Source organism: Filicampus tigris, chromosome 14 (assembly GCF_054856515.1).
Source record: "Filicampus tigris isolate MCC_2025a chromosome 14, RoL_Ftig_1.0, whole genome shotgun sequence".
Lineage (NCBI taxonomy): Eukaryota > Metazoa > Chordata > Actinopteri > Syngnathiformes > Syngnathidae > Filicampus > Filicampus tigris.
In genome coordinates, this window is record NC_141230.1 from 18,535,412 (window position 1) to 18,547,427 (window position 12,016).

At 41.7% G+C, this 12,016-nt stretch overlaps 1 protein-coding gene across 1 annotated transcript in view; it reads right to left on the reverse strand.

Annotated features, from left to right (window-relative positions):
- LOC147136673 (sodium channel protein type 2 subunit alpha-like) overlaps positions 1-12,016 on the reverse strand; it is a 20,944-nt gene continuing 8,928 nt past the window's right edge. The window contains exons 10-24 of the mRNA XM_086050811.1: positions 11,892-12,009; positions 11,573-11,811; positions 10,906-11,079; positions 10,467-10,823; positions 9,810-10,292; positions 6,254-6,380; positions 6,021-6,175; positions 5,731-5,904; positions 5,290-5,412; positions 4,737-5,012; positions 4,593-4,649; positions 4,353-4,490; positions 3,797-3,901; positions 3,439-3,709; positions 1-3,349 (exon numbers count right to left, since the gene is read on the reverse strand). Coding sequence (XP_085906937.1) covers positions 2,208-3,349; positions 3,439-3,709; positions 3,797-3,901; positions 4,353-4,490; positions 4,593-4,649; positions 4,737-5,012; positions 5,290-5,412; positions 5,731-5,904; positions 6,021-6,175; positions 6,254-6,380; positions 9,810-10,292; positions 10,467-10,823; positions 10,906-11,079; positions 11,573-11,811; positions 11,892-12,009 — 3,939 coding nt within the window. The 3' untranslated portion in view covers positions 1-2,207. The remainder of the gene's footprint in view (positions 3,350-3,438; positions 3,710-3,796; positions 3,902-4,352; positions 4,491-4,592; positions 4,650-4,736; positions 5,013-5,289; positions 5,413-5,730; positions 5,905-6,020; positions 6,176-6,253; positions 6,381-9,809; positions 10,293-10,466; positions 10,824-10,905; positions 11,080-11,572; positions 11,812-11,891; positions 12,010-12,016) is intronic.

The following is a 12,016-nucleotide window of genomic DNA, read 5'->3' on the forward strand; positions in this document are numbered from 1 at the left end:
TGTCGTCTTTATTCTTTTGGCTTTTCACTGAAATGGGTAATAGCAGTGTCTTTGCATGCAGTATATTTATACACTACAAACATTATGCATACTAATGATGGGAGATATTTGAGTCCGTGTAATCAAATGCTTTTGTCATCATGACCAAAACTATTTGTGTATTGAATGTTTTAATTACATGCAAAACATAGTCACATTCATGTAATGATGCTCTCATAACATGGAACAGTATGTGTATTTTGCTATATGGAAAAATCAACCCAATGACAAAAATGTCACAATGAAATCCAAACACAAGTAGGAAACCACTCTAGAGAAAGGTCACGCTGAATTTGTGACAACTTGCCCGTGTACAATCATTAAAATAAAAATCCTGCATACCTCTAATTTTGATATTAATCCTGATAAATATTGTGAGATAAAACAAAAATCTATTTAAATGTCAGACACAAACACTGATGACACAGACATGAATGAAACGGAAAAGAAAAACTAAGCAGCTGTAATTAACCAGGTTCGTCGTTGAAAAAGTAGTGACCTTCAAACGACTCGAGCATTTGTGATTCACAGCTTCTGCTGGCTGTTCAGATCTCAGACCGCCTCATTAAAACGGAATATTTCGGTGTATGTCGTAAGTAACCAATATTATGCAGCATCCACAACTTAATAGTCATTAACTAAAATGGTGATGATTATCAGCTACAACTAAAAACGAGCGCTAAAGACATGAAGGAGGACCTGTCCTAGGCATTCGTGTATCTAACAGTTTTGAGTACTTACTGTACTAGTGACACCGACGCCCAACTGAGACAATATAACTGATAATCAGTCTGCCTGGAGTCTATTCTTAGTAATTTCATGATACAGGTTCCATGTAATCAGCATTATGGAAAATGGTACACCGGAAAACACACAGTGACCTGAGATAACCGCAATGATGATGCAACAATACTGAATGTGCAAAGTTTTACAGGCCAAGTGTGACTGATGTGACACTTGACAGGTCATCGTGATTGACTTATTATAACACTATCCCAAGGCAGTGATTCCCAACCAATGAAATCATCAGGTGTACCGCGGGAAATTATCTAATTGCACTTAGTTGGTCTGATTTTTTTATTCGTTTACTACAAATAATGTATTTTGTTCATCTATAGTGACGGGCACAGCAATGAAATGCTCTTCCACTAGAAAGCAAAAGGACATTTTTTTGGCAGTTTGCGGTGAGATTTTTCTTGTGTAAAATATGTGCCTTGGCTCATTAAATGTTGGGAATCATTGTCTTGAGTGGATGATTCTGTTAACATGGAGGACACAGTGGAACATCCAAAGTCGACTGTCTATAAAGTCATACAACTTGGAATTCAAATTTGCAAGTGCTAAACAGTTTATTATATAGTTCCCTTTAAGCTTGTATCACAAATGTTATTTAAAAAAAAAAATCACCTGTACAGTTAATACAGTTTTTGCAACAACTGTATTCACTTTATATTAAATGGTATGGAAAATTGTTGACTTGGAAGCCAACCAAAGTGGCAGAATGGATCGTCAACTTTGGATGTTGCACTCTATTTAATAAAACAGCCAAGTCATGATTATCTGCTTCGCATGAAGCAAGCAGCTGATGAAAATATCCTCCACACCAAATGCTCTTGCATGCATAAATTCGGGAAATACATTCATGTGAATCCACGTCGGCTGCAGCAAGTCTGACATTGTCCGTTGGATTTTTCAAGTATTCTAGACACAGCGAGCGTTAAAGCAATTATGTTCCCCCAGAAGGAACCACACATTTCAAAAGTAAAAAAATAAAAGTGTATGAAAAGGCAATCGACGGATTAAAAAAAGAAGTGACATCACAACAACGCTTTTAAAATAAGTAGGCAAAACAACACAGCAGTCAGTGATATAGTTACAATCCAAGACACTGTATAGCAGAGCTAGCTGCATTTGAAAATAAAGCATGAACTACTTTGTCTTTTCGAACACTTGAGAAATGTTGCCCATCCTCTTCCAACAGTCTCGCTCCTAGAAAATGGTTTCACTGCTGCCCGAATGAGCCACTTTTCCCTTTTAGGCACCAACCTCTTAGGCTCATGAGCTTAAACTTCAGTTTGGCATAGATATCCATACAATGAGAAGGAGTCCAATGCCACTGTAAACATTTTGTCATTACTTACAATGTCTTTGAGGCATCTCCGACATTCTTAAGAATCATGCTCCGTGCCGTCTTTGCCATCCAGTTCGGCATTGTCATTGTCAGATGGTTGATAGGTTGAAGGCTCCTTAATGTCTGAGCTAGAAACTTCATTGAGTTTGTCCGTGACTGGATCTTCTTTGTCAACTGGCTTTTCGTCCTTTGGAATGTCGTCTTTGGCTTCCATGAAGGTTTTGTCGGCGGCCCGTCTCCTCAAATGCTCTCTGAAAGCTCTCTGGATGATCACAGCTGATGAGTCCTCCTGTCTGCGGCGAAGGGTGGTCGTGATGGGTTCGTATGACATTTTGGACGGATTGGAGGCCATGAATCTCTCTTCCATTTGCGCCCTTAGTATGTCCATCTCCCCACCCTCGCCCAGAACCCGTTTAGTGAAAGCGAAGAGGATGTCCAGGCAGTGGATGCGCTCGCCACTCACCATGGGAAGATCCATCGAGATGAGTTCGATCTTGTTTGGCTTGGCTATGCGTAACGGCGGGTCCAAGGCATCGGCAAACTCGGACAACTTGTTGTACTCCATGAACTGGGTTGCGCTAGGATCAAACCTTTCCCAGACCTCGTAAAACATTTCAAAATCATCCTCACTCAGTGGGTCGGTGCTCTCCTCGGTGGCGACGCCAAAGTTTTCCAGGATGACCGCAATGTACATATTGATCACAATAAGGAAGCAGATGATGATGTAGCTGACAAAGAAGGCGATGCCCACAGAAGGAGATCCACAGTCTCCTTTGACAGCGCTGCCAGGATGCTCCATGGTACTGTCGCAGTCGTCTTCGTGTTTGTTGAGAATGGGAGCCAGTAGGCCGTCCCACCCGGCCGAGGTGGTGATCTGAAACAGGCAGATCATGCTGTTGCCAAACGTCTCAAAATTGAAAAGGTCGTCGATGCCGGATTCTTTCTTCACGTAAGCAAAGTTTGACATGCCAAAGATGGCGTAGATAAACATCACCAAAAAGAGCAAGAGACCAATGTTGAACAAGGCAGGGAGTGACATCATCAAGGCAAACAAAAGGGTGCGGATTCCTTTGGCACTTTTTATAAGGCGGAGGACTCGTCCGATTCGAGCCAGCCGGATGACTCTGAACAGAGTCGGTGAGACAAAATATTTCTCAATCAGCTCCGAGAGAGACATACCTGAAGAGGTAAGGAAACATTTGTTAGTCGAGCAGAACATCTCGTTGACTAACTAGGATTCCCGGAACTCCATGGTGAATGGTTCGTACCGATAATTGAAAGAACGACGACGATGAAATCAAACACATTCCAACCATTTGTGAAAAAGTACTGGCGGAGTGCGATCATCTTCAACAAACACTCGCCCGTGAAGACGCAAATGAACACCCCGTTGATCCAGCTGAGAATTTCTTTCTTTTTATCTGACTGGTCGTCCGTTTCCACCATCATGGCAACCATGTTCAGCCATATGAGCACCATGATCACAACATCAAATGCTTGTTTTGTGGTCATGTCAAATATATAAGCTTGAATTTTGTTCTGAAACGGAAGACACATACAAAAAATAGTTATTAAGAATGATTCCTAAAAGATTTACAATGCAGATTAGATTTTAAAGCTACAAACCGATGGTCTGGGAATAGGTTTCTGTGGTTTCTTTGAGCCAAGCTTTTTCATGGCGTTATAGTATTTCTTCTGTTCTTCGGTCATGAAGATGTCTTGGCCTCCAAAGTATAGAGGGCATGTGAGACATGTTAAATCACTGCAAAGCGATTACTTACTGAATGTAAGAATATCGGACTTCTGTGTAAATACGCAGGAACTTCTAAAGTCAAACACCACATCAGACATACTATTCGGAGATTGACAAAAATACAGCAATCCAATTAGCGTCATGCACCTATGCATAGCTCACAGTGCCTCAGCATATCCAGCACTTTGTATCTCATCAGGTTATTGATTATGGCCTGTGGAATATTAAATGGCTGTGCAGTTGCTGGATATGGACATGAACTGGAATACAGTGTTTTATTTGCCAATCCAGAGCATCCCAACCAGATACTAAGTGGTTTTCGGAAAAAAATCGAAATTGACCACTGTCCTGGATGGATTGTTTGTCTTTAGAGTTTCCACAGTTAGTCAAAACCATACACAGTACTTGCTTGAAATACAAAATACTTATCTTTCTCTTTTGCTGATTGAAATTGTCAATGATGACACCAATGAAGAGATTGAGTGTGAAGAAGGCGCCAAATATAATGAAAACAACAAAATACAGATACATCTTCAAGTTGATCTCATATCCTGGCTGTTCTTCATGCTACAATAGTACAAGACAGAACATTTGTGATCTATTGTTTTGGGTTCTGACAGAGAAAAAAAATGAATCCAGTAGAAAAATTTAAAGGTAAAATGTTATCACCTTGCTTGGGGAGTCCACTGCAGCATACATGATTTCCATCCAGCCCTTAAATGTAGCCTGTGTACATATTCCAAATCAACCATTTAAAATCAGTCATCATATTTATCAACGTATTAATCAGATGTTGATGTAATCATAACTCACCACTTGTAGCAGTGCAAGGTAACCCAGTCCAACATTGTCAAAATTGATTTTAATATTCTTCCAAATAGCAACATCCTTCCCCAAGGCGAAACATTCTGTCATGTTCTTCACATCAGTGGGCAGGAAAGGCTCGTCTGTGGTTCTCTTGATACAGCGGTAGAACTTTCCCGCAAATAAGTTCACGCCCATGATACTGAAGATGAGCCAGAAGATGAGGCACACCAACAGCACATTGAAGATGGAAGGAATTGCCCCCAGAAGTGCATTGACAACCACCTGTAGACCACCAAAAACATATATATGTAATTTGTCAAGTCAAAAAGTACCAGGGTTTGGTGGAAAGTAGGTGTAGTAAGACTAGTATCAATGGTAATCTTTTCGCAAAAGAAATGTAAAAAAGCAAAACAAAACACAGTGTAGATTGTTGGTCAATTGCATACTGTAGTTTACTCATTTTTTTGGGAATGTGATCTCCAGGTCTTTCAAATGGGTAGGTAGTTAGCAGGTGTCAAACTTGTATGACATGGAGCAGTTGGGTTTGCGAAAGACTCACCCTCATTCCCTCAAACCTCGAAAGGGCTCTCAAGGGCCTCAGAGCTCGTAGGGTTCTCAGAGACTTGATGGCCCCAAGTTCAGCAAAGCCCATCGCGTTGGCTACCAGACTGACCAGTGAAACCTAGAACGCAAACACAAAGCAACAAGAATATGCTCGCAGTCACATCACCAGCAGAATAGACACATGCATTTGACACATTTAATCATGACCTAGAGCATTGAGGATATACTGTATGATATACGTAAGAAGGAGCACATAACTTTGACTCTGGCCTCCCCCTTTCAAATCTTTTAAACACTCCAGCCCAACGCTTTGCCCAGTGCCTCAGGTCAACTGACCAGCTGCTTCTGGCACCTTTGTTTCAACCGTGGTTGTTTTAAAAAGTATAAAGGATAAAAGGATAGATTAGGATCAAGGTCGGACTGAATTCTAACTTACAGCAACAATGAGGAAGTCAAGCCAGCACCAGGCATTTGTGAAATACTTGGCATATCCATAGGCCACCCACTTCAGTAACATCTCCAAGATGAAGATGTAGGTGAACATTTTGTCTGCGTACTCTAACATGGCTTTAATGTTCTTCCTGGTTTCAATGTAGACATCTTCAAAAGCCTGTTTGTGAACAAAACAGTAAGGATGATTACACTTGAGCGATAATCAAAACTGTTAAGGTCAATCAATATTGTACTCCGCAAGAGTTTGCAACACATAGGCAGTAAGAGACTTACTAAAGCGCCGCTACTGAGCAGGATCATGAAGATGATGAAGCTCTCGAACCAATTGTGCTCCACTATTCGGAAACAGGTCTTTCTGATCGTCCACCATATTTTCCACCTGCCCACCTCAACATTTACTTGGCAACACTGGAACCTCTGCACACAGACTGAATAAGGACAAATGACAAGCACGGCTTAAATTGACCGCAAAGATCAGTCGCGGTTGTGCTTGAACCGATATTCACCGTCAGGAAAGCAGGCGTCAGGTTCCATAGATTCCTCTAATTCATAGTCTAAAGAGTCTCCATCTTTTTCCCCCAAGTCCACTGTGCTGCCCTCAGAGGTGCTGAGCTGGCCATCGTCATCGATGGTCTAAATGGATGAGGCCAAAAAAGCATCTGACATTAGACTAACAGAGACCAGAAGCAAGATAAATGTCAGATGTTAATATAAGGAAGACATGCCGGTCTGTACACCTAATCCTTGCCCTGGAAAACAACAACTGAAAAACATTCAAATAATACAAACACAATCACATTTCCATCTTTATTTATTCCACCATAACCTTATAGACAATTTTCTTATTGGTAGATTATGCGTCTGAGCATGAGAGGTTGCCTAAAGCAGCTCCTTGCGAAAATTGGCCGGACCTCAAATCTTTGCTCATAAGGTCAAGGTCCTAATGTATCTTGGTGTCATGTTAAATATTCCATCCTGCAGTTCAGTTTGTCAATTTGAATGTTCATTTTCCATTTTGTGCTTTTATGACATGTGAGTAAAAAAAAAAAAAAAAGGAAAGAAAATTAAATTAGTGATTTTTTTTTTTGCTGCGTGCTACAAACAATGAAACACCTTCAGGAGGCTGTGGGACACCACAGAATATGCTTACAGTAAACATAAGCATATATAAACCATTAAACATTTATGCTGAGGACCCAGGCAAACTACACTATCTAGGCAAAAGTATCCAGACTCACTTCCTAATCAATTAAATAATCAATCAGGAGTTTGACTCGACCTCTTGGTCAACTTTATGCTTGTGGAGAAGTTTGCGGGAAACTTTTTGGAGAAAGCCGCTTTCTGTTTGAGTAGGACGAACGACCCCAATGCACAAAGCAAGCGTTATAAAGACACGCACAGAGCTCTGACCACGAGCTCATCAAACACCTTTGGGATGAGCCAGGCCCCTCCCCTCCCTAAAAAAAAAAATCCCACATACGCACTGGAAAACCTTGTGGAACAATCCATGAAAATTGTTATAATGCAGCTGCAAAGGGGCATCCATATTTTATTCAACTTTCTCAGGTGTCCCAATAGTTCTGTCCATACGGTGTATGAACATGCCAGTGGAGTTCTACACAATGCTAAACTGCAATCACAATACTAAAGATGTATTGTAGATTGTAGATGTTTCTTATAGTAAGCATTACTATCGCTGCAAAGGCACAAAATCAAATCCAACATCTAATCGTGGTCATAACGTTGGCGCATGTATCCAGGCAGTGTTGCTCTCTCCCAGCTTTCGCACAGGGTGTGTCTGCTGAGAGTTAAGAGGATGAGAACAGCCTGAAAGGTTTCCTGGTGAATACTGGACGAGCCCTCGACCGTCCTGGGACTGGCTAATGCAGTGCGGGGAATGATGTAAGCATGTAACTGTGATATGCTTGGAGCACTAAAGTTAATGTGTTTGTGCCACCAATTAAGCTTTAAATGTACACTCGAAATCTGTCAATTGTTTGTGATAAATTTGTGTATAAATAAATAGCAAGCAATTAATGTTATCCTACATATGTAATATAAAACTCACCGTTGAAAGTATTACAATGACAGACATTTGAGCATAAGTGAAGCAAAAATATTAACAAATAAAAAGCAACCATACCGGTGGAGACGCAAACACTGAAGGTGAATTAAGTTCAGAAGAAAAAGGCCAGTCAGCTAAAAGGTTTTTTTTTTGCGTGATTACATCTCCATTATGAGTGGAAAGTACAGTAAAGTGCTTTTACGAACTTTCTTCCTGAACATTACACATTGTGCAGGCCAATATTTTAGGGTCACGTGTTAAGCAAGGGTATAGTTTTTCATCCACAATGTAAGCTTTGCCACAAAACAAACCGGCCCTTTACACCTTATGGCACATAATGTGATATGCACTCATTGTGAATTCAGACATTATTTAGATACATTGTACATGTTTGAGGATAATTGCTGAAAACATGACCAAAGACTGACAGCTGTGTAGTCCCCAATTGTGCAGATATAACAAACTGTTTTTCACTATTTCACATTTCCTAATTTCTCGGTGTGTGTGGCTAAAACGGGGTGCAATGACGCACTTGGGCCCCCGCAAGAGTCACTTCTGCCGCACTAAACGTGAGTGCTTTTGTTCGCATCATCGGTAAACCAGCGCAATTGCCATGTGCAGTTAGCTAGCTAGCAAAGCTGAGCAACGATCTGTCATTATCTGAGCTCTGAGCAACTGTCATTTTCAGTCGGCAACAAGAGGCAAAATGGCCGTCCCCTGAGATGGACAAAAAAACGGGTGGATTTTTATGCTTAATTCTTAATGTTCTTAATATTCCACAAATGCAATATTAAGCAGAATGGCGTGTTTGAACTAGTGCGGCTGTATTGAACATTTTCTTGTAAAGAAAATGTTTGGGTTGACTTCTCTGTTAACATCGGCGTGGCTGCTTAGAGCGCCTCGTTGTGTGTCATTACTGTGTTGTTGATTTTTTTTTTTATCATCATTTCGTTCACTTTACATGGATTTGGGTTTTATGACACTATCATTATCTCACTGCCAAATGATCTATTGTTAACATGGGATTGGTGCAGAAATAACATTCTTTGATGAAGACAAACTATTATACTCGGGTGTACATAAGCGGTGCACAGGTGCTCAACTGTGTATGTGCCCTGAAAATATTAAAAGCACCGATTCAAGTGTGTTACTGTATATTAGTGCACTTGTATATTTTTTAAGCCGAGCGGTGGAAGGGGCTCGACTTGCAAAGTGTTGCCAGAGTGGAAGCAAGAGAAGAGGCGGGCTAGTTTTCTCCTAGCCACTCCCATTTCAAACACTGTCATGCAGTTTTTCCCCTTAGCTGTGCTCTAAAAACTAGCCAGTACTCTTGTGAGGGAGAACAAATCATCCAATGACAAGACATTATTTCTCTGAGGTGGGCTGGCGCCGTTTGTGGGGGAGCTTCTCGTGTGAATAATAATAAATCCTAGAATCGTCACCGCCAGTGAGGTAGGTGAGTCTGGAAAAAAAAATGAGCACCTAGCAACATCCTCTGGTGTTTCTTTGAGAAGCAGACCAAAACTGGTATGTGCACCCCTGACTATCTTCTTACTTTCAACGAACAATTAGTCCCCAGCCCACGTTGGTACAGTTCAGTTCTGTTAGGATTTGCAAAGGTAAACCCTGTTTGTGTTTGCCATGTATTGTGCGGTGTTGTGATAGCTGCGTCTATTTAAATAGTGTGACGTCATGACAGGAGGACACAATGTAACTTGCTAATGAATTCAGAAATGAAGTGAACACAGCGCTGATACATGGTATACAGTATTCTGTATGAGCAAGCACTTGGTAACACATGCAAGGAAAAACTTCGCTCTAAGGAAGAAATCTCGAACACAACCCAGATTCTGTTGGGCAACCGTCTACCTCAGCCGCTTGGTTTGAGATGGAGGACATAGTAGAGGGACAAGAGGGTACTGGAACTGAACCGCAGATGATCTTTTCTTATTGGTGGTGGGGGAAAATGCGGATAGAAATTTTAAGAGCATCCTTACCACACGGCATCCCCCTGCATCGGATGAGACGCTGCTGAAGTCCTCAGTGTTGAGGTTTTCAAAGTCGGACTCCCCCACCGCAATGGGAACATTAAGAGTCAGGCTGGGGTTGTTGATGAAAGACATTATGGAATCATCAGTCTTGCTGCATACAATGTACTTGTCCCCACTTTTGTCCACTCCAGTCACATCCCCATTTCCGTTCCTCGGTAGCTCTTTAATGGTATGGTTCGGGACGCCGTTGGCTCCTGAAGCTTTATGGAAATCCTCTAGGGATGATTTGTCCTCTCCTTGGTTTTGCCCATTACTCCTTAGACAGACACTGTTACAGGTGCTCTGAAGCAGAGATTTGACAAAGGCGATGCCATTGTGGATCCGTGCAATGGCGATCTGCAGATTGTTTGTGTCGCTGTCGTCCTCAGTGGCAGCCAGGTTGTCCGCGCTGAATGAACTCAGTAGCAAGGCCAGGAACAGGTTGAGCACCTAGTAGATCATAAACGATCAGTGAGATTGAAGTCTGAATATTGTAAAACTGCAGTAACTGTTCATACAATACATGTTATTATTAAAAAAATCAATCATTTGGCATCAGTTAGCTCGACTTATAGATTTGGATGACTTGGACTCATGAATTGACCACAAAAGATGAAAATGTACCACAAGGTTTCCAATAACCATGACCATCATGTAGACAATGATGCACATGGTTGGTCCAGCCACCTCCATGCAGTCCCACATGGTCTCTATCCACTCCCCACAAAGCACTCGGAACACAATGAGGAATGAATGGAAAAAGTCATTCATGTGCCAGCGGGGCAGGGTGCAGTCGCTGGAGATTTTACACACACAATCCTTGTAGCTTTTCCCAAACAGCTGCATGCCCACTACAGCAAAGATGAAGACGATAATGGCCAGCACCAGTGTCAGATTTCCCAAAGCCCCCACAGAGTTACCAATTATTTTGATAAGGGTGTTGAGGGTCGGCCATGACTTGGCCAACTTGAACACTCGTAGCTGTCAAAAGAAAAAGACAAAAGATTGAAAAAAAGACTCTTTTCAACTTCTTCCACGGAATGTTTAGTGTGTTGAAACTTACCAGTCTGAACGATCTCAAGACAGACATTCCAACAACACTGGACAAACCGAGCTCCATTAGGCTTAAACTGACAATTATTCCATCAAAAATGTTCCATCCTTCCTGAAAGTAATAGTACGGATCCATAGCGATGATTTTGAAGACCATTTCAGCTGTGAAGATGCCAGTGAATACCTTGAAGAAACAGAAATACCTTCTTTTCATCAACATGGTTGCGAATTTGTAAATGAACAAGCTGCTCATCCCTGAACACTAAAGTCCCTGTAAAGTGAACATAAATGTTTTCTAAATTTGACACCACAAAGGAGATTGTAGTGAACAACCCTTCTATCGTAAAGTATATAAAATGGAGCTCTTCTGCCTTTCTCTCTGTGACGTCTGTCCACTCATGGCGGACAACGAGGCGCTCTGAATTGCCCACGCTGGCGGACTATCACAAGGGAACAATTGTGCCGGATAACTGCTGATGCAAATGAAGGAGTTCAAGTCCTTATAAAGTGTGGGAGGGGCGAAGTGCATCATGGAACCATTTGAGCCACGCCCCCAAAAAATCCGGAAAATGTAAATGTCTGTGAACAAAAATCTCTACAATTGAGCACTACTTTGCTTTCAGTTTTCAAACATGCATTCTGTATTTCGAAACAACTTTATAGGAACTTTAACTCACCATATTTCCCACACTCAGCGTCCTGGCGAAATCCTTAGTCATTGGGTAATGCTCCATGGCCATGAATAAGGTGTTGAGTACAATGCAGATAGTGATGGTTAAATCCGTAAATGGATCCATCACAATGAGTTTGACCACCTTCTTGATCTTCAGCCAGACTGGACAACACTCCCAGATGAGGAAAGTGTTTGCAAAATTGTACCAGCAGGGAGGACATTTCTGTCTCGATTCCTCAAGCTCTGTTGCAAATAAAAGATGGGATTGCTGTTTGTCAGCATCTGACAACTGGACACAAATATGGGCGGCATCCAGAACCTACCTTCCATTGTGCTGGTTATGACACTGGCTACGCTAAAAGTTCTGTCCCTGGCCCTTGGGTCCTCGGGAAAGTCGGGACATTCTTGGTGCGTTCCCCCATCAGTGTCAGTGGTGTCAGCCTGGAGA